This window comes from Watersipora subatra, chromosome 10 (assembly GCF_963576615.1).
Source record: "Watersipora subatra chromosome 10, tzWatSuba1.1, whole genome shotgun sequence".
Taxonomy (NCBI): domain Eukaryota; kingdom Metazoa; phylum Bryozoa; class Gymnolaemata; order Cheilostomatida; family Watersiporidae; genus Watersipora; species Watersipora subatra.
The window spans coordinates 14610834-14634571 of NC_088717.1; the positions used below are offsets into that span (position 1 = coordinate 14610834).

Genomic DNA, 23738 nt, shown 5'->3' on the forward strand with positions numbered 1-23738 from the left:
TTCCTCACCATGACATAGTTGGATTCCAGCCAATCAGATGGGAGGATACTAATTCACAAGATCTTGCCAACAATCTTTGTGCATTAGCAATAAATTTCAAGGAATGGTGAGTAAATTTCAAATTTAAAGCAGTCTACTATTCAGTGAATGCAACAACAAACATCACACAAATGAAATACAGAAGTAAGTCTGTATGGGTGATAAAAGTGATGAATCAAATCATTACTTAAAAGGCAGTTAAAAAGCCAAGAACCTATCATGAGTGTCACAATTTAAGTGGGTGGAAAACAACAGAAAGTGGGTGTATCACAAATATCTCTTTTTCCTCTTTGACTAGATTTGACAAATATTACAAATATATTTCCGATAGAAATTTATCATAGCCTGATGCAAGCATTAAATCACTGTGTCGACGCACCAAAACGTTTCCAAAAGCTACCACTTTGACGTAGACAATCCACGCCATGAGTCAGCCAGCCACGCTAACAGCATCCATATCAGAAGCTACCCGGTGACACTCGCTTCATTAAACGAGACAATTAGTCGGCCCAACGAATATCCACACACTCTGCCGAAGACATTCAGCAATCACATACAGGATGTATGTAGTTGTCTGCACTTGTCAAGTCTTCAATAGATTGCTTGCTACTATTGCACCGAGGAAGATAAGTCCAAGATTTCTGTTAGATTTAAACTTTTTGAGACAGTCATCTGCATCATTCAAGTTTACAGAATAGATCTGCAAGAAAGATTACTAAAGTATAACAGAAACAACAAAAGCGTTCTAACATTAATTGGTAAAAATTCTTCCCATGGTTACTTCTGTTCTTAACTTGTATATGTGTGAGCAATAGCCCGAATACCATGAGTGCTGCCTGCTTAGCAGGAACTGTACATGTTTTTAAGAGTACTTTTGCACAAACAATGTTTATGATATTGACTGAACATGTCGGAGTCCGAGAGAACCTCGATGACTGGAGATACGCCTAGTTATATCAATGATATACAGCCCCCCAAGGGTAGCCGACGGCTCTCATATGGGCGGGGTTTAATGATGGAGCTCTGTTAGGATTGTGTATTAGGATTAGGGGGCTGTATATCATTGGTTATATAGAGCAATTAAAAGTTGAATGTCCTTCCTGCCACCACCAGTTGCCTTTTTTTAGGAACTGAACCCCAACCTGTGGTTTGCAGGTCAGGAGTTTTAGACCATTAGGTGATAGCTGATCAACTTACAAGGAATTCCCTCCCTCCCCCCCCCCCTCAACCCTTCCCCCCCCCCCCCCCCCGCCATTTATGAGTTGACATACAAAGTCAACTCATAAACTAAAACCTTCATATCTTAGAGCAAATACTTGGATATTCAGAAATAACTCTCTGCTTACCAGATACTCTGATACTGTAGTTCATCACACACAGTGTCAAAACAAACATTATATACAACTATGAGAAGAAATAACTATAAAAAACTAAATTATTAAAGTAATGATCAATGAGAGTTTATTATCACTTTTAGCTTAAGAGATGAGTGTTGGCTGTAGGTACGCAGGTAGAGGTAGTTATAGAGACATGCTGTATAACTTACTATAATAAAGACTAGGTGAATAAACTAACTTACCATGATACTTTTTATCATTTATACAATATTCTGGATTAATTATCACAAGCCTCTTCTCGTTCAATGACAAAAATGCAACACTTCAAAAAACTGCAAACGTTCATATGTATAGAGGCAAATACTTGCTGGAATTTTGTACCACATGTTGGAAAATTAGTATGCCGAGGTGACTATATGCACATATCAGTCGTTCCATTTAGTAAATGAGCCATGGTTGACATATCTAAGCACAAACCAACACAGCGCATTACTTAAAAAAATACTTTGAAAAACTTTAGTTCAACAAAAGCAAAGGCAAACTGCTAGCACATTCATATTCAAACACAGCGATGGCATATGACCTCCATATGACCTTAGGAGGCGTGACTGACTGCAATATTCATTTGACCATAGGAGGTGTGACTGACTGCAATATTCATAAGCGATTCTCCCCTAGACTTTCCTTCAATCATTTACCACTAGTCTTGTATAGAGAAATCACCTTAGCATGTAATCATTAGTTACCTGATGTGACAGGTGGGTTATGACCCCAACGACCCCCAGATAATACGGCCAAGTCTGATTAGAATAGATGCCTGTCATGATGAGCCCAGGGATCATGGCAGCTGTGAAACCGCTCAGCCAAAGCTTGCTGTTTTCCCCAAATCGCAGTGCTGTCGACTTCACACCTACTTTAACATCATCTTCCTTGTCCTGAGTAATAGCAAAACTACATCTTACATGTGATGAAGTTCATATATGAAATATATTAACTTTATTTGACATAAAATATGTACATGATATATAATTAATATATAAATATATATTATAGGCTATAGGTATTGACATATAATATATATATATATCATATACATATATAATATATAAATATATATTATATACGAGTTAACATATAATATATATCAATATTTATCCACTAAAATGACCAACATAAAAACAAAACCAGTTTGTTTATCAAAAAAGAAGTCTGCGGTGAGCGACTAAATATCTCTGGCCATTGGCTAATCTATGTGACATTCATACAAGATCACACTGGTCACCTCTGGCAGCTATACAGAACAGCATGGATTGTCACTCGAGTACTACGGGTATAATAGCGGTTTGCAAGCCGTTGCAAAAATCAGAGGGCTACTACATCCACAACTACATGTCACAATACTGATTGCACACACATGCTGGTATATACCTTCTGAAAAGGTCACTTTGAAAGAAACAGACACTAAGAAAACACCAGTAGCAGCTGTAACAAACCTTCAAATAAATGGTATGCTAAATGTAGCCGCCCACTCATGTCTTTGATCATTTGTTAGAGATTACACTATTTATCTAGCCAATGAGCCAAACCAATCACTCTACACAACATTGCAAAGAAACTAGCCAAAATATATGTATATATAGATGTATATGGATTCAAGTTGGCAGATTCCACCCATGACAAGCATAGCTAGCCAAGCGTATATTATATATTTCTTAGCAAGCATTTCATTAAAATGCAGGTCATTAATGATAATCAAAGCAACAGTATGACTTGAGACAACGATGCTCTATTAGCATACCACTCAGAGGAAAAGGAGTAGCCAGAATTTTGGATATTATACACTTATACTGAATAATGTAACAGGTCCAGTTTTGGCATTTTTTGAATCAAGGTTGAAGTTTCATTGAAATGCTTCATTTTAAGCTTAATGAGACTAGCAGAGGCAATAAGAGGTCAAGGATTTCTAGGAAAGAACATTGTTAGAGAGCAAACTGTATGTTGTATGGTAGAACACGGCTAAATCAAATATCTATTTATCTATGGAGTTCGATATAGCTGCGGTTCGCTCTAGTGAATGTCTGCATATTCAAATGATATCGGCACTTGTTTAAAACTATAATCTATCTATGCATGTGCTTGCGATAGCTTTAGTATACTGTATTAAACATAATAGATGAGGTTGTCATTGAACTGTCTCCTTATTCATTAGGTATTGGCTACAATTTTTGGCTCTTAGGCGGACGTGGTGCAACGTTGAGGTTTCACATGAAAACCTATTTTAACATCAATCAACCAATCTCAAAAGTTTGGCAAGATTAATTCCACTGACAGCAGAGGTGAGACAACTCGCACTGCCACCAAAAATATGCTACAACTTTGCTGACTATGATTTCATAGGTAAAGGATTGCCTGGACAATACAAATCGGAAAATCACCAGTAAATCAGTCAAAAAATGCTCAGTTACCGGATACGACACTCTTTAGACCTTGGATGATGTGTGATGAGATGATATTCCACGATCATCAGCGATGCATAAGATAAATTCCACAAGATGATCTTTACGTGTGATGAACATTAGAATGGTGAAGAACAAGGTTGGATGTTTGATGAACTTCATTTTGAGTTATGAAAAGATACCTATGCACTTTGCCATAAACGATTTTGATTTATGAGTTTTTTTGAACAGCTGAATTTCCTGTTAGACACATGATGAAAAGTTCCATAGCCGTGTGGTGAGACAGATTTTGTGTCAAAGTTTCAACACTGTGGAATTTAATGTACGAAAGCTTGTCTAATGTCACCAAATCTCCAAAACAAAAAACCTGGCAGGAAATAACAGCTCAGCTTGACATGGCGAACAGCTCATTGCTAAGCTAGCTTCTGATTTCTAGGACAGCAAATGTTTTGATGTCCTGCTTCATCAGCAACAGGTTTAAGAGTCTTAATGATTATTACATTGAAAGGCTAATTAACTGCCCGTGATCTATCTCTATGATGCCACCTGTTATCTTTCTGTCACTACGCACTTGACTTGTATTTAATGATGCATATATAATGCAGCCCCTTAGCTGGGCCCTGAATGCAAACCATACAAGGCGCAAGGCTCTGAGCACATCAGTCTTTGGAGAAACGATCAACAAAGCTTTCAACTGCTTTTGTGTGTTTTGGAGACAGTTGCGAAAGTTAAAACCATAATCCGTTATCCGAAGATCAGCTAAAATCCATTTAATCTTATCTGGAATTAAGACGATGCTTTGTGATTGGCCCACTAAAATATTTGTTCAACAAGAGCTTCTTCGCATGCTGATACTGCAGTTTCTAATCTTCAAGAAAAAAGCGGTAGAACCATGATTGACCTACCACTATAGGTATTTCTTAGGCAGTTCAAAGGATAGGATTATAGACAGCTGTAATATGCAGCAAATGTATCCCGCACCAAAAGCTATCATTAATACTGAACTTCAAATAAGTTAAAAATGCTGAAATTGAAATAAATACTTTATATATCAATTGTGGTGTGAACGCAGGTAACTTCATTGTTTTGGTAGAATGGTCAAAGATTAGGCAGGAGAATAAATCATATGAAGCCATGCAGATGCTGGCCAGCCCATGCTAATAGCTGCTCGTGCCTGGTTTACACCGGATGCTATTTGAACTCGGTTTGAAGGAAATCATCATCTCTGGCAGCAAAAAACAATACTCAGACACCCACACAGCTTTTATCGCTGCCATTATCTACACTCTGTCCCTAACAACAGTTTTGGCACAAAATATTAGGTGAAGGTCATCACAATGACTCATTTTCCAAAATCAATTATTTTGTTCACAACCAGAACATACACATATATTACAGCTATATTACAGCTATATTACAGCTATATTACATCTATATTACAGCTATATTACATCTATAGTACAGCTATATTACATAGATAGCTGATGGTGCTTGTATGGTGAAATAGACAGCCGTTGATCAATATTCCCTATATACACAAGTTTTTATAACAAATGAAATTTCATAAATACTAATTTGTCAGACGTACTGCATTATTGATATTATTTTACCTTGACCATTTTAGGTCCAATTAAATAACTTTATGGCGGCATCCAGGCCCAATTAATCAATTGGCTGCTCACAAGTCATAGACTCGGCTTACTAAATCGCTTGTATCTCATTTTCTAATAATTTTGTTTCCATTCTGTTTTTGTTTTCATTCAGTTTGTAGAACAAACTTCAAGCTATATGTCTATATTGAAATAATGTAACTATGTGCAAAGAAACTTTTTACGAGCAAAATAAAAAAACATGAAAAAACCCAAACTTGGCCAGCTATGAGTTTAGTTTGTAGGTACATTTGCTACCGTGAACAGTAAAAAATATGAAGATCCATGCACTATAAGCTGAGATAATTGTGATTATGTAAAACATGCCTGGTCAACTTCTGATTGTATTCAGCCGCTATTGAGTAGTTATTATTTACAATATGAACAACTTCAGCAGCAAGTAGTAAGACTGCTTGAAAATAAAATCTTACTCCATCAAAGTTTACTCAATTCGTAACAAAAACTACTATGACAGCAGTCAAACTCAGTCAGATAGTAGAAACTACCGTTATTATTTGACGTCTTGCTCAGCTTTTATTCAAAGTCTAGTATTTAGGAATATCTGTAAGTAAATTTTATAATTACATCTGCTTTTGAGACTTATCTTGAGCTAGTGGTTAAGTGATGAAACTGTAGAGTTGGAATATAATATTGAAATTAATTTTCAAATTATAATGATACTACTGAAAAAAACAAACAATCCTCAGATGGGTGATACGGTGAACTGTTCTAACACCGATTTGAGTGACAAAGCCTTATTAGCTCATTTTACGAGCTCCAACAAATAGCAAACTGGTACACAATTAAAAACTGAGAATGTTTACTTTCGGAATATGGCAGTAGAATTACAACATAGCAAACGACATTTGCACAAACCGCTTAAAAAATCACTCCCGGAAAATTCAGGATTCGGCCCAGGAGGGTAACGAACTTCTTCTCGAATAAATCGATATTCGGAATGAAAAGGTTAAGCTAGTTGCATGACCAGCTGAGTATTGGTAGACCATGAACTATAACAAATAATTAAATTGAAAATTTTATAACCATTTTATAAATACATTTTCAAACAATTTGAATGTTTAAGCTTCATTTTAATATAGCAAATACATTGTAATTTTTAATACAGAGACAGTCCGATAACATCAAGGTTAACATCAGTAAAGCGAGGCAGAAATGTTCGACCTAGAACATTTCTGAAGAACATACTAAAGAAAACGTATTTTCTTTAGTATAGTAAAACATGCATAGGTCCACTACACTAATGTTGATGCGCAAGGCCCGTAAGTTTTCCTATTACCACTGCATTCAGACCGCATTCAGTATAAACTAGCCTAAAACCTGGTTTCCATATATGCCGCAAGCACCGGCGACAGCACCGCAAGCTATCAGCGGTGAAATGTGAACCAATGCGCCGGGTGCAGGCGCTTTTAAATTTCGCGAAGAGCCGCAGGCAAAACCTTCCCAAAAGGCGCTGTACAGGTGAAGGTCAGCCTTATCAAAAGGGCATGGCAAGCAAACATTTTTATGTGATTATTGGCAATGCAGTTTTATGTGAACAGAAGCCGCCGAGCCTAGCGTCGCAAGTGTTTTGCTGCACAAGATTACCGCCGGGGTCTCACAATCGATATGGAAACCAGGCTTTGGACTATCTATCAGCAGCTATTTTAGAACAGTGTAGAAACTTCCTCTTATGTTTCCAAGAAGCGAAGCTGTCAACTGTACAGTTGACAGCTTTATGAGAGAATATACGTGTATACCAAATTACAACACAAATCAAAGACAGAATCACAGAAAGAAGCAGGAAGAGCCTCGCGATGAAAAAGTGTAAACTGGCATTGAAGACATAGAAACATCTGAAGAGGACATGGAAACATTCTAGAGAGGACAGAAGACATGGAAACATCCTAGAGAGAACGGTGGACATAGAAACATCCTAGAAAAAACAGAGGACATAGAAACATCCTAGAGAGGACTTGGCAGAGAAAAGACAGCTAGCCTGATTGTACTAATGACGAACATGAGGTCTACAGGAAGCCAGGAAGTGCTCTGAGCATAATAAGAAAAGGGAGTAGCAATTGTTGCTTGTTAGCCTAAAAAAGTTAAGATAGGAAGTCTGGGAGTCTAGCGAGGAAAGGACTAATCAGCTTGCGGAGCCCGTATGATGAGTCAGCAACCAACACCATTGTTTAAAGTCAGAGAGATCTTCAGACGAAGACTTGAATAGAAACGGTATTAATCAGAATTGAGTGGCAGAGTGTATGAGCTGGACTGCCATGCAAGCTAGCCAAGAAGTTTACCTGATGTGAATAGATTGTATCAAATATCATTGTCCATAATACAGCCGAAACGTAAAGTGGTAGCACTTCTGGCCAATCACAATAGCCATTCACTGCGGAGCTGCCCAGCAGCACGCCATAGTTAAGGGTTATGCCTAAACAAAGACCATTGCTCGGTTACATTGGGTGAAGATTCTCAAGTGGTTTTTTAGAGGTACAAAAGGAGTTGCCCTACCCATACATGCCAACAAAAATGTCAATAATTTGAGTCTTTCCCAGTTCCTCCGCCACATTAGGTGCTGCATTGATCACATGCGCACAGTGAATTTAGGACAACACCGGACAATTTCAGATTCACCAAGACAAAGGGCAGAGCAGTCAAATCCTCGGTATTCTTTAAAAGAATCATATGAAGTAGATCGGACTGTACATTCAGGTGGTCCTCTGGTGTATACGCGGTATGACAAAGAATTTCAGCTACTATTCGTGTGGCAGAGTGGTCATCTGACTATTAGACCAAGACTACTACCGACGCAGGTAACAAGTAGTAGGCAGGTACTTCGAGTAGTAACCATGAGAAGAGCTTGTCAGTATGAACTTGTCAGTAGGAGTTACAGCTATGACCACACAAGAGATGACGGTAATTTGATACATACTTTTCTTAATGCATAAACAATCTTGAAAATAAATTATTGAAAGGGAACATTGTGATTATTTTTGAGCTAGTTAAATATGCAAAAAATATATTCTTGACCAAAAATACTTAAATAATTCAGGCAGCCTTAGTAAGCGCACACTGCAGTTATATATACATGTATACAGTAGACGCTCCTACAACGTATACCTAGTATATAATGTTACATTTTATTGCTGATCATAACCATTAAATACACTAAATACAATAAAGTTACTGTAGGTAACTATAGAGAACTAAGATTGACATACTGTTTTATCACTAATTTTGAATATGCACTGCACTTTTATGAAACTTTAACAATTGTTACCAGGGGATGTTTGCATTATGTAATTACAATGGTTTCTATACCCCTACATACAATTTTTTCACCATACGATGCCAACCTTGGAACGAATCAAAATCGTATCCTGAGAATGCAATGTATATATAATTTTATATACATGTATGCTATACCTATATATATATCTCAAAATTTGTGTGTCCTTCGGTTTGTCCGGCTGTAGCTATAAAATATTAGAATGAAAAATCCGTACCGCAAAGGATTTAATCCTGGAACCTCCCACTCACCAAACAAATTCCTTACCAATTAAGCTACGTGAGATTGATGGATTCATTGGGCGACATATGTCACTATGCAGGTTAAAATAAGTCATCACTGTCTGTTACAGCGCAATTTAATTTTATGCTTGCTCTCACGGCTTTTATTAGTAAGTTTACTAGGTTGCTCAAATTAGTCTTTGGCAATGTGCCAGGCTAATGGCAGGCAACTACATTAACTGTCACTGTTTATAAGCCGATTTTTAATTACCTGTGCAACGCCGGGCTTTCTGTCAGTATAGATATATAGTACTGAATGACCGGCGTTGTCCGAGTAATAAAAGTCTTTGCACAGAAAAAATTTTTTATTTAACGTATAGCAACGGTTACTATTCAACTTTCAAACTTCGTATCATGAGAAAAGTGTTTTGTACAGTTTAAATAAATTAGGCGAATAAATAAAACAACTGTAAAGGTTTCAAACTTTGTCAAGCAACCGAAACTTTTAGACTTCATATCATCAGGGAAATTTTTTGTGCAGGTCAAATAAATTAAGAAACAAAATAAAACAACTATAAAAGTGTTTAAATGTAAATGTGAAACAATTAGCAAGTAATAACTAAATTAAGTTTTTTGCTATGATTACAATAAAAGATGATTTGGTAATGACACAATTAATACGAGCTAAGAGCACAAAATAAAAATCGTGAATAAATTGAATTAATAATAGAAGTACATAGAAGTGTATGTATAAAAAAGATTACTGTTCCAGCAAAAGTTATCCAACAAAACTTTGAATACGACGATACTGGTATCTCTCGATACTGGTACAAATGTAAAAAGGAGATATCGGACTGTCTTTGTCTGACCTAACAGAAAGCGAATGTAGAGGCTATTCCTACTCGAGATAGTACTATTGTCTGCATGAAAAGCCTTGACCGGCTTTTGCAATTATGTGAGCTTTTAATTCCAAAATTTTAATAGATATAACCGGACATACCTAAGGTCATATCTAAGGTCATACACACACATGACAAACTTTGAGATTTATATATAGATATATATCTTATAATATAAAATAAATAAATACTTAGCTTTATGTCAATTCACTACAAATTCATTTCAAACACCTAAAGAGTGCCTTTTGTACAAAATTCTTTTTAGATAGCGACAGAGGTAGCATAGCACTGCCAGAGGTAGCGCTGTCAGAGGTAGCGCTGTCAAAGGTAGCGCTGTCAGAGGTAGCGCTGTCAGAAGTAGCGCTGTCAGAGGTAGCGCTGTCAGAGGTAGTGATGGCAGAAGGAATGCTGTCAGAGGTAGCACTGACAGAGGTAGCACTGACAGAGACAATGCTGTCAGAGGAAGCGCTGTCAGAGGCAGCGCTGACAGAGGCAATGCTGTTAGAGGTAGCACTGACAGAGGCAATGCTGTCAGAGGTAGCGCCGACAGAGGCAATGCTGTCAGAGGTAATGCTGTCAAAGGTAGCGCTGTCAGAGGTAATGCTGTCAGAGGTAGTGCTGTCAGAGGTAGTAATGCAATGAAACCAGAGTTTTGGTAACTTGTTCAAGTATACCTTGCAAACAGGCCAAAGAGGTAGCGGTAAGGTGCCAAATTGGATTATCTACCTATATCCCGTTTAGTCATTATGTGCATGCGTCTCTGTTGGTGAGTTCACATAAAAGCCATGAATTTCCCTTTTTTGGCCGATTGCATCCAAACTGCACACGCATATGATCCGTGTCTTATGCAAAGTCTTTAAAACAGTTTGGTTTCAAAACTCCATCTGGTCACAGAGAACCAGCCTCCTAAACACTCACTAGTGGGCTATCACCGCGCATACTGCTAATTAACTATACGACAAAGTACCTGATGGGCGTAAATAGTGTCATATGCAAGGGTCCACATAATACTTGACATGTATAGGGGTAGAACAACTCCCAAGTCTATAGAATTATTTACTGCAGTCCAGCCTAATATAGCTCCCCAATTGAATGTTAAACCTATAATCATAAAAACACCAACAATCGCCTTGCACAAGCATAAATACATCCACAGAATAAACATAACAAAATTTGAGAAACACCTCAAAACAAGGCCAACTGTATAACTGCAATAAACCAGGAAATGTGATGGTAAAATTTTTTTATTTTCCAACAGTCTTAAATATTTACTGCAGGCCAATTATTTCTGGAATAACCCATTGATCTCTATATCTCAAACTCCCTAAATATCTATAGTAAAACATTGATCTCTGCAGTAGTCAGTCAAAAATGCTTCCATGATTGCGTAATAAACTGCCCGCAACTAGATTAGGATGCATATCTTTCAGCTTAAAGCTACATGTATTATGCAACCAAAACCCAATATACAAGGTTCATTCGTTTCAAGATCGCATGTTGGCTCAAAAATTCCAAAAAAAGAATCTCCCGTAGTTCATTAAATTCGCTGCAATACCCAAAATTTACATAATAGATACTGCAGGAAATTATACAGAATGTATAAAACAATTAAATTAGTCAAACAACCAATAGAAGACACTATCATGGTTAGTTTCAACTCACAGAGGTAGATACACTCGGATGTGCTGTACATACACAGCACAACTCAAACTAACTTCAACACAATTAGCTTAAACTAACTTTGCTTTTATATTTTTTGCTATTTATAGGGTTTTTACAAACTTTTCCTTACAAAATAGCGATGCTTTGAGGATCTGTGAAAGTTGTCTGTAGAAAATTACTTCAGACAGGTAAAATACTCGCTCTAATGTTACATATTTGCAGGAAAATTCGTATGCTGAGGTGATGATAAATATAGCTTCGATGGTATCATACTAAGCCAACCAAAAACAAGACAGTTTTATTGTTTGCTATCACACTGCCTAAATAACATCTTTTGAGAAACAGCTGTATAGAAAGCCTCTAAGTGCAGACAAATCCCATTGAATAGTTTCTATAAAAATTAACCATGATACCCTTGCAGCAAGGACTGTTAGATTGAAAGAACAAACCTAATGCTATCTGTGGCCAGTAGGTTACTCTTTTGAAGAGAGGGTAAGAAACCACAAAGGCAAGAGAACTCGCTCCTACCACAATGCTACAAAAGAAAAGAGATATTTTTTCAACTTCCAGATGATACGCTGGCTGTAGATTGTCTTGTCATAGGCTAAGGCTCTGCAACAGAAGTATCTGTTAGCAAGAGTGCCGCATCAGATGTTCTTACTACAGCCAACAAAGTCAGACCTCAACATACAATGCTAATCCCCGCCGACATATTCTTTGTATCTCAAAATTAATGTATTTTAGAGCAAAAATTCTGATACAAATACACTGTATTTCGCTTACTTTGTTGCACAGCTCAAGAACTTGATGACAATCACTTCAAGTAAATATACACGTATTTAACATGAAAACCAATGCACTATATAGAACTTCATAAAAACTCAATGTAATAAATTTTAAGTAAGAAATAATAAACCAATAATCAACAAAAGAAAGATTTTATTGTCGCTCATCGGGTGAACGAATGCGTAATCTTGGCAAGACAGGAAGTGGAAGGCGAGTAGGTAAGGTTGGATGAGTGATGAATGATGAGAGAGATACTAAGTTAGTTGGCCTTGAATGCATGTATGTGAGCCATAAATTAACATAACTTATTTTTGTACCTAATATTTTTATTTTTATCTTTAATTATTAAGTCCAACTTTCACATTTTCATTCATTTCAGACTTTTTGTTCTTACATCACCTTCACTTCCTCATGACAAAAACTAACTAGACAACTTAGTTAATATACTGTAAATGTAATTTGAATACTATTGAACAAAAATATGCTAAGGGTTTCAACAAGATCCTCCTCGTGTTCTTTAATAAGTAAAATAATGAACATTTGTCAGCAAGCAAAAACAACACCAAGTAAGTCAGGTGTAAGTGAAAAAACAGAGCAACACAACTTCGTAACAAAATTCATATTCTAATAAAGGTCCATTCGCAACTCTATAATGATTTGTACAGACTTACAAAACTGCCAGTTTTAGGATTCTGCAAACGCCACATGTCGGAAATAATGTTGGAAATAGATTAATTCCATCTGTAGGTTTAGACGATCTAATGCTGAGTGGAACCAAATTTAACAAAAGACCAAAACACTAGTTACCTACATATCTTGCACAACGTTTACATGTGGAATGTCAAATGTTACGAAAACAATTCATATAGAGAAACCTGTGTCAATATATTTAAAATACATGTGATGACATAAAGATAGATAATATTGCAGTCCGACCTTGATCTAAAATCATCTTAACATACAATTTTTACGATGCAGAATGTAAAACCTAAACAAATCTTTGAGGTGACATTCTAAGTAATTTCAAACATACGGCATACAAAGTTTTGAAAATCAGTATATACATGTAGGTACGTATGCAGTATATACATGTAGGTACGTATGCAGTATATACATGTAGGTACGTATGCAGTATATACATGTAGGTACGTATGCAGTATATACATGTAGGTACGTATGCAGTATATACATGTAGGTACGTATGCAGTATATACATGTAGGTACGTATGCAGTATATACATGTAGGTACGTATGCAGTTGACTTTTACATATTTGGTTCTAGAATGCTCCGCTAAAAAGGGCTTTATACCTTCCATAATAGTTTTGCAATCATGCATACCAAGGAGAGTACTGCGAGTGGTAGTAGCGGTGAAGAAGGAAGAACATGCTTACCATAGAATTAAAATACTGTGATAAATATCAAATACAAAAATATATAAACAAGTTATGCTAAGTTCACGTAATCTAGGTTTGACTAACTCTATCTCTACTGTTTCCTGTAAGGCTAAAATTATACCTTCGTTATCCTGTCATTAACATAATGAAAAAGCGACAACAAAAATCTCTTGCTATTTGATATTACTCTATAAGTTTAGTTGTTTACAGAATATTACAATTACATTTGGGTTTTTCATATGCCTTTATATAATAGACTACTATTATTTTATATGTTACATATAACTACTTGAAATATCACCAAGTTTTTAAACTATGAAATGAAATCAACAAACTTTTACTCAAAAGTTATGGTTTTGGAGCATGAAGAAAATGTCATAACAGTTGAACTTCCTAATGTACAGGTTTGACCTACTATGAATGTACGTATATAGTTATCATGCTTGCTTATTGATTTCAAAGTCACTGAACTGACAAGTACAATAACTCAAATGACTAAAACAACTCAAGTGACTAACACTACAACTCAAGTGACTAACACAACAACTCACATGACTAACACTACCACTCAAATGACTAACACTACAACTCAAATGACTAAAACATCTCAAATGACTAACACAACAACTCAAATGACTAACGCTACAACTCAAATGACTAACAATACAACTCAAACGACTAACACTACCACTCAAGTGACTAACACTACAACTCAAATGACTAACACTACAACTCAAATGACTAACACTACTATTCAAATGACTAAAACATCTCAAATGACTAACACAACAACTCAAATGACTAACGCTACAACTCAAATGACTAACAATACAATTCAAATGACTAACATTATGACTCAAGTGACTAATACTACAACTCAAGTTACTAACACTACAACTCAAATGACTAACACTACAACTCAAATGACTAACAATACAACTGAAATGACTAACACTACAACTCAAGTGACTAATACTACAACTCAAGTGACTAACACTACAACTCAAATGACTAACACTACCATCTTTGCACCACTAGTATAATTGATTTGTTCAGTTTTAATATCAGTGGTTTCTACTAGAATAATTTATCCCATGCAGAAAAAACAGTTAGTTGCCTATATTAGCAATGTTCTTTTCAATAGTGTAGTCATAGACATATTAACTATACTAGACTGGGCAATGCAAGGCCACAGTGTCCTACTAATAGTTAATAGGTGTCCTACTAATGTCCTGTTAATAGTTAATAGGTCTATGAGTGTAGTAGCCGAGTATCACTAGCAAATTAACAAGACTAGTAAACTTGGGTCACATTGGTTGCTATTCACACAAAAAATGATAGGTAACTGAAACCTCTGAGTGGACATTGGTATGAAAGACTCATGATACAAAGGGCGATGTTCGCTTAGCTAAACTTTACTTTAGCTTTACCATTGTGGCAAGTGAGTCACGCCTTGGCAAATGAAACCTGTAAGACTTACCCGTAAATATGGAACCTCTAGGACTTACCTGTAAATGGGTAACCTGTAGGACTTACCTGTAAATGGGTAGCCTGTAGGACTTACCTGTGAAAATTAAGCTGAAGCAGACAAGCCAAACCCGCAGTGAGCTGCAAGGCTAGATATGTCCATGCTTGGCTTATATGTACTTCTCCACTGGCCAGTGGACGAGACTTCGTCCTTGCCACCTGTAACAAAATAATTCTATGAAATTACAGTGTATTCTAGTCCAAAATTATCAGTTAGTAAAAATATGGAGATACAAAAAGTCAATCAGGAAATAGAAGCTTTCCGAGTCACTTAGAAAAGCATCTGACTAGTTATCATAAAGGTGTAACTAGTTGATATACATTTGTGTACATAACAGTTTTATATTAGAGAGCCAGCCCTTTTAAGCCTGGGCCTCTAATAATATAAGGAGTTGTTTTCCCATCAAATTCTTTGCCTGAGAAAACAACACCTCATAGCTTCGCTATGCATTCGCCTACTTACAGTTTAAGTAGTAATCTTGTTTGTTTTGTGCTTGAGACCTTCTCAGTATAATTCTGAAGGTGCAAGTTCATTAAACTACTAGTTCATAAGATATCACCGAACTACTGAGGGTATTTCAAACAGACCTAAAAATGAAAAATGGCCGCTAACAGGGGATTAGTTTTTATTAACACGCTAGTTGAAATCTTTGATGATGAAAGCTGAGAGCCAGACTCAAATAGTGATCCAGGTAGGTGGTTGTAGTTCCAACATTCACACTAGGTTAGAGCCTACTGCTGTTGCTACTGTACACTGAGAAAATCATTGTACAGTGCACCCTCAGGATACGATTTCGATCCGTTCCAGGGTTGGCATCGTATGGTGAAAAAATCGTATGTAGGAGTATAGAAACCATAGTAATTATATAATGTAACCACCCCTAATAAAAGTCTTTAAAATGTTATAAGTGCTGTACATATTCAAACCTACGGGTAGTAACAAAATAGTATGTTAACCTTAGTAACTATAGCTACCAATAGTAATTTTATTGTATTTAATGGTTGTGATCTGCAATAAAATGTAACATTATAATGCAGGGAGTTCTTACCTTCGAGACAAACCTATGTATAATATAAACTTTGAATTCACCCTAAATAAGTTTAGCTTACTAAACACACACGCTTAAAGCCAAGTTTTAGCATTTTTTTTAAATATTTTAGTGAATTTCAACTGTTTATCACTAAAATTTTATTGTTCATCAGTTTCTGTTTTCGTTTCAACTACAACTTTCAGCAGACGTGTGTAAAACCTTTTTCAACGTAATTCGACAAGACAACCCAAACGATGCTGTTTTTGTGGTGAAGTGGATTTTTGTTAGCAGGTTAAGAGAAGTTGTCTGACCACTGATTTCTTTGAAGAAATCACAACTCCAACTTTGCTACTGGTTTAAAAACAAAATAGTGAGAATTGCTGAATGAGAATTGCTGAACTTAGAGAAAGCGGTCAATGTGTCTTTTCCAAGCATTGTGAAAATGTTTTCGATGAATAGCATTTGGGCGTCTTTTTTATTTTGCATACGTAATAAGCACACCGACTGCCAAATTTGTACTCGAGTGAAAATTTTGTCGAATTCGTATGGTGAAATAAGATTTGTATGGTGAGGTGAAAAAAATCATCATGTTCCACTTCGTAAGGTGTAAAAATAGTATATCAGGGTAATCGTACACTGAGGGCGCACTGTGTATGTATATATATATATGTACAAGTGTATACAGTAGACGCTCCTACAATGTAAATAATCCGTTTCAGGAACGTTGAAGTTATATGGAATTTATGTAAGAAGAACAGTAAAACACATGTAAATTGCCTAATCTGTTCCAAGATCTTTTCAAACTCAACCCTTTGGCTATGCAAAAAGGGAAAACTTGGCTTACCTCTTCTAATTTGTGGGCTGTACCCTTACTGTACCATTACCATGTTACTGCAACATTATTGGTTTATTGGTTTGCAACTTTTCTCCTTTTTCTGATCAATCTTACAGGTTTTATAGGCTATGGTTGCGGTAATTTTTACAGTAATCAAGTTGATGGGGAGCAAACATCTTCGACGTTCATTAATGATGATTTGCTTAATTTTTTCTAAACAGCAAAGTCTATTCTGCAAAGTAAAATTAATAACAAATATTTTATACCTCTACAATAAGGTAAAACAACAAAATATTTTTACTATAAAGAGTGGTTCTACCTGTTCGTCATCTATTTGTACCCATTGCTCAAGGCTAGGATAAAAGAGAACTTTTGACGATACTCCAACTCGTCACATTTACATGTAGATTGGTAAACCGACGCTGTAGCACCTACACCAATCGATCGCCTCTGTATTTATGAACAATTGCGCAGCAGCTGTTCTCTGTTTTGTTGACACATTTGACGACCTATCACGACGGACTAGGATGCTGCGAAAGTTGTATACAGTCATACTTCAACTTACGAGCTTAATGCGTTCCGGGACTGCGCTGGTATGCCGATTTACTCGCATGTTGGTGCAATTTATTTATATATAGAACAATTAAATATATATTGATTGGTTTTCATACTCTGAGAAACAAACAAAAACACTTAAAACAAGATACTGTGACAAAAAAAACATGTTGGTAATTGTCCTAACTTACCACATGCTTTCAAAAAGCAACAAATAAAAAATAATCCAAGAAAATGTGGTTAATTAAAATGTAAAATTAAATACATACATGTACAATCCTTTGTTTTGTCGTGACGTCATTTTATCGTTGTCGGCCATCTTTATAGACAATTTTATCGTTAAAAACACGAAGCTTTTGCAATGGTAATTTGAAAACGATGTTTTTGTTTGCTATTTTTTATTATAGTATCAAAACAACATCTGAAAGTACTAGTAAATAAAAGAAAAACGATCGTCTTCTACCAATATGGCGGCTTTTTCGTGAATGAGCGCATGTACAAACGACTTGATGGCTTAAAAAAACGATGGATAGCAGCTAACGCCAGTATTTGCCAAAGAAGGAGAGAAAGGTTATCCTTCATTACAACATTTGACTTTGATAAATTTGGATTCTGATGCACAGACTTGAATGCAAACTTTTATTTTTAAACTTAACGTAATTAAAATTTTTTGGCGTTCATAGTTTTAAATTTCTTCTCATGGCTTATCTAATTTTTCCTTTGTTTCACTCTCACAATCAGCCGGTCGTTTTAAGAGAAACCTATCTAAGGACGTTTGCCTTTGTCGCCCTTTCAACATGTTGCGAAAAGGACGAACACAGATGTCGTCAAGGGCGAATGCACTACCACTAGCCAACTTGTCTAAATGTCTATGTTTATAGTCTTGATAGATAGTACCGGCCTTTACACATAGTATCGTTTCAGTGATGCTGTTGCCGGCTAATTGTTTGTCTTTTATCCAAAGCATGAGCAGTCTCTCCATCTCGACGTAAAGACCGCTATGCCGTTTGGAAACTATGGTTACTCCTTTTGCAGGCTTAATGCCCTTAATATTATCCTTCTGTTTGATAATTGTGAATATTGTGGATGTATTTCTGTCATATTGGCGAGCCATCTCAATCACACGTACACCTTTCTCATATTTTTTCAATAATTTCACGTTTAATTTCAATTCTTATCATTCGATCATTCGCTTATTCTTTGCATTATCCATTATTGTACCGGTTAACTTTCAGTCTATGCACAGTTCTTTTAATTCACATAATTCTACACTGAAAACGCGCACAAAAAACACGATGCAAAAGTATAACCTGAGCAGTTAAAAAATACAGAGTGATGCTGTTCTCATGAAGACACATCCGACATACTTGGCCACTGACTCACGTGCTCGTATCTCAAACATGGTTCGTATATTAGTGCTAAAACTTGCTCAAGAGCTGGCTCGTATCTCAAGTTTCTCGTATGTTGGGGCACTCGTAAGTTGAAGTATGACAGTATATAATAGGTATAGCTTTATACGAGCATCATTTTTCTCTCGCAAGTGTGATAAGATTGAGTAACATTCCAATCGAATTTGAGAACTTGCCTGACTTTAAACATTACGTTATATGGAATTTTTTACGTAGTAGGAAGCAGAAACTTCACCAAAATTCTTTGTTACTGAAATTTAGTGATAGAAACGTCCACTGTATACATATAGCTGTAGTGTGCACTTACTAAGGCTACCTGAATTATTTAAGTATTTTTGATCAATAATATATTTTTGATCATAGTTATTACACATGACCATATCTCACAGCACATTGGACTACCAGGGTACCAGTAAATATAATTATACACAAGATTTAAAGAGGCCACCACCTGTTTTTGGAATAAAAAATATCCTCCAAAACAGAAACAGTGTAAGTAAACTGAGTGGAACAACCAAGGCAGTGAGTGTATCAAAATACCTGAGAGTCAAAATCTCTATCCCACATATCATTAATGGTGCAGCCAGCACCTCGCATTATAATAGCTCCACAACCAAATAAGGAGAGGAGATAGAGATCTGGTAGGCAGCCAGGGGCAGCGGCAAGTGATATACTCCATGTGCAAGGAAGGTAGAGCAGCCAGGTGCCTACAGCAATATTAATATATAAGATACAACCATGGAAACCTTACTCCTCGAAACCTCGCTTACAAACTCCAGGTGTGAATAATTATGTATTCTTATCAGAAAACTAATAAACACTACGAAGCCATCCTAAAATATTTTGCGTGTAACAGCTTAAAATAGTGACTATTACTATTGTAGTAAAAGTATTATTATCATTATGATTATTAAAATATAATATGTACTCTTCACTATAATAAAAATCATGTCTGTTCGTCTGTACGGAGCAATGCTCAGAGTGTTAGGAAAAACACTTTCAACAAGATTCGAACTCATGACTTTCAGCTTAATAGACCAATACTGTAACACCTGCGCCAATCAACCATCTTGCTGTTTTTTTGGAATAATTGTACACCTAGTTATTACACTAGACAATCTCTTACGATGCGCCAGAGTGCCAGAATAGGTACCATTAAAATTATTATAATGGTGGTAATTGCATGTGCCAATGTCACAGCATTGCATGAAAAGAAAAAACTGTTGGAACTGCACAGAAACATAATAGGTGTCCATGGCATTTGTATCATTTAAACTAGTTGAGGGGTTCACAGTTAGAAGTTACACATTTATCTTCAATTTAAGGCTGAATAAACACGTGTACAACAGTAAGTTTAGGTACAATATAGCAAAACTACAACAAATTATGCATACTTGGTTTTTGCAAATTAGTCAAAAAATATTAAAGTAAATTTTAAAACTATCAATACATTGAATAACTGCTTTGATTAGAAACTTGTTCTGACTAAGGCATAGTATTATTTCACCTCCAAGGTAAAATATAATTGAGTTCTTTTTACAAAGTCAAATCTTATGAAATCATTAAAAATAGCCTGACTTGGACAGCGTTAAGCAGTGAAATGTACATCCACAAGCCTACCTATCGGCCGATCAAGTCGACTCAGCTGTAAGTATGGCTTTAGTGAAGGTGGAGACTTGTCTATAAGGCTCTTTGCAGAAATGCTGGCCCTGTTGCCTAATGAAAGTTCTCGCACTTGAGTGTAGCTCCACAAGGTGAAGGATAAAGCAGGACAGGTACTTCTTAAAATTGCGACATTTGTCGATACAAGAGAGGGAGTGTTTAAAGAGAAGCAGGGTAGGCATGTGGTGCATACCACTTGCTTCTGCAGCAATTTAAATCCCAACCTCCTGAATCCTGACATGGGAAGAGTCTGTAACTAAAGCGAACATATTGCAAGTAATCGAGCTCAAACTAAAAATCTGCATTCCCATTAATAGTACCACAGAAATGGTAAGTACTTATGCGAAAGAATGGTTGAACCAACAATAAAAAGTTTTTACATTGGTTCAACCTCAAACCAAGAGCTATACTTCATTTAACCGTGCTAGCCAATAACCAAGCACAACAACTTGGCTAATTTTTTGTAATAGTCCAGTTTTGAAACTTATTAGTAAAGTGCAAATTATAGAGCAACTAGAAGCAGTAGGCCTACAACATGTATTGCTAGCAAACATTTTTACATTCAGTTTTTTCAACAGACATTTGGTATATTAGTGCACATATTGGTAACTGTTACTTGGGTATTTTTGATTATTACCTAAAGGCATCCATAAAAAGGTACACTGCCACTCCGACAGCATGCTTTAAATACAGCACTAAATTAGCAAGTAATAATAACTGTACTTTCCCTAGGTGATTTTTTCTTGTTTTCTATAGTTCAAAATATTTTATCAATCCTCAAGGCAACAGATTCACAGATTATTATTTATCGGCGATATTGTAAAACTATGCAATGGTCATTTGTCTGTTTTCTGTATTGTTTAGTGGGCGCTTATTAGTATTGCTGTAGTACATGTTTCTTCTTATGAAGCTCATACAATGCTTGTTCATGTTAGTGAACAACACTGAACAATCGTTTGCACTCCACATAACTTCTCTTGCATGTTTATAGCACTAGCAACATGTTGTTTCATTGATACAGGAGATTGATGCATTTCACATGTTATTGGTGTAACAAAAGTTGCACATTCCTTTCTGTCTTTTAAAGACTATTAAACAGTGTAAACATTTCTCATTGAGTGAGACCGCCAAAGTTTGGCCTAGCTAAGCAATATACTAGTCAAGCCATCAATAGGATAACTAAGGCACTCTAGGTTACAACTATAAAATAAAAATCATAAAAGACCCAATATAAATCAAATATTGAACTCTCTTACAAAAGCATAAGTAATTATTGGTGCTTTAACAATCTAGAGCTATTTTTCTTGGTTAATCCGTTTTTAAAAATATCGCGTTTATCAATTTGTTGCTTGCAGAGGCTAATCGCAAAAATTACTTTGAGACAGCTATTAAAGCAAGTAACGAAGCTAATAGCTATTCAAAAGCTATGAGTGAAATATCATTAGGACTACATGCTTGTTTACCTCCTATCAGTCGGCGTTGTATTCTGAAGCTAAAGAAGAAACAATCGTCGTCACATAATAAGACTAGAATGTGATTTGTCAAAAAATTGTTTGATTACTGATGTGCTGGTTTAATACAGGTTAATATGGTCTCTGCTAATATTTTGTGACAAAAATCTTATCTACTTGAATAACGACTTTCCGTTATAAATCCTACTTTCGCATACAGATTTATTGTAAAGCAACTATTACTACCAAAGTTAACAAATGAAGGTAAACGGTTGACAATCAATAAAAAAAAACAAGCAGCTCCGAGTCTGTTAGCAAAACGTAACAAATAGAAGTTATATGATGAGGTTAGGTTAATGAGAAGTTTTCGCAAAGCACGTACACACGAGGAGGGCTCACGTTTCGCAAATCGAAACCGCTCAATAAACACAGTTATTGATGCCTAAACATCGCGGACGTAAAAGTAATTGACGATTCGCCTCCGCGCACTAAACCTGCCGATGTTAATTACAGTACTCGAAGATATACATAATACATGTACGTTCATGTACGCGCTCCTCAATAAATGATAATTAATTAATTATAATGATAGCTTCCTTCCCTCGGTAGAACACCTCTTCCAGTGAGTGTAGGTAATATGAGTAAAATAACTCATATTCATTTAGCCATTACTATTCCCAGTTCCAGCAGTGCCTGGTTGCTTATCACATAATAATTGAGATTTGGAGTTGCCGCCCCATGATTATATTGTTTGCCTAGTGACAGACAACTCACACTTGACAAGACAGTATAATAGCAAGTGCATTTCTTTTCCTTGGGCAGTCTATACCGAGATACTGAACAGACTACACCTCAGATAACATTATACCTTTACTTACTGTTAACGACAACCAGGAACATGTAATTCTATAGTATACTAATCTAATATTAGCACTTACCCTAGTTATATAGAGGGAAGTGTTAAGGAGTGGAGAGTGAGATAGCTAGTGGTGAGCTAGGAGAAGATAGCTTCCAAGAAAGACAGACACTTGGCCACATGAAACCACAACTATTATAGAAAAGGACATTAACTATATGCAGTAGTGGTCCTCCAAGCCACACAGACACTCGCCACAGAGAGAGACATATATTCGCCAAACTAGATTCACGGCAAGGACAAAGGACATCGCTGGGTCGTGCCCTACACATTATACAAAAGGTATGACTATTAGTTAAATAGAAACTGAACATTTGAATTATATCATTAGTATGTGTCAAAGTCCGGCGTGATGGCTATTATGATGTCCAAGTAGAGCAATAGTGTCCCCCAATGTATGCCATGCAGTACAAGTTTCATTAGTCTCTGGAAAATGGCTGGTGTGAAACGTGAGTCCGAATGGCAAAACCTTCCACTCCCAATCGATCTCTCCTGGGCATTGGCATCCAATGGCACCTGCCAGTAGCCACTGACCAGATCCAGCTCGCTAAAGAACTTGCTGCTAGAGAGGGTGTCGAGGCTGTCATCGGTCAGGGAAGGGGGTAGGCATCCTGCTTTG

General features: G+C 36.3%; 1 protein-coding gene across 3 annotated transcripts; it reads right to left on the bottom strand.

Moving 5' to 3' along the window:
* Positions 1 to 94: 94 nt before the first annotated feature.
* On the bottom strand, positions 95 to 22575 carry LOC137407355 (4-hydroxybenzoate polyprenyltransferase, mitochondrial-like). Of its 3 annotated transcripts, none has more exons than XM_068093981.1 (8): positions 22381 to 22575; positions 20711 to 21002; positions 19631 to 19797; positions 15298 to 15419; positions 12002 to 12087; positions 10858 to 10991; positions 2123 to 2311; positions 95 to 739 (listed from the first exon to the last, which is right to left on the bottom strand). In XM_068093981.1, the coding sequence occupies exons 2-8, from the start codon at positions 20991 to 20993 to the stop codon at positions 623 to 625; spliced, it is 1098 nt and encodes a 365-aa protein (XP_067950082.1). In that variant the 5' UTR covers positions 20994 to 21002; positions 22381 to 22575; the 3' UTR covers positions 95 to 622. The 3 variants fall into 3 exon arrangements, with proteins under 3 accessions (XP_067950082.1, XP_067950083.1, XP_067950081.1); XM_068093982.1 differs by lacking the exon at positions 10858 to 10991 and adding an exon at positions 7779 to 7912 and having other exon boundaries at positions 20711 to 21008; XM_068093980.1 differs by having other exon boundaries at positions 20711 to 21008.
* Positions 22576 to 23738: the final 1163 nt, after the last annotated feature.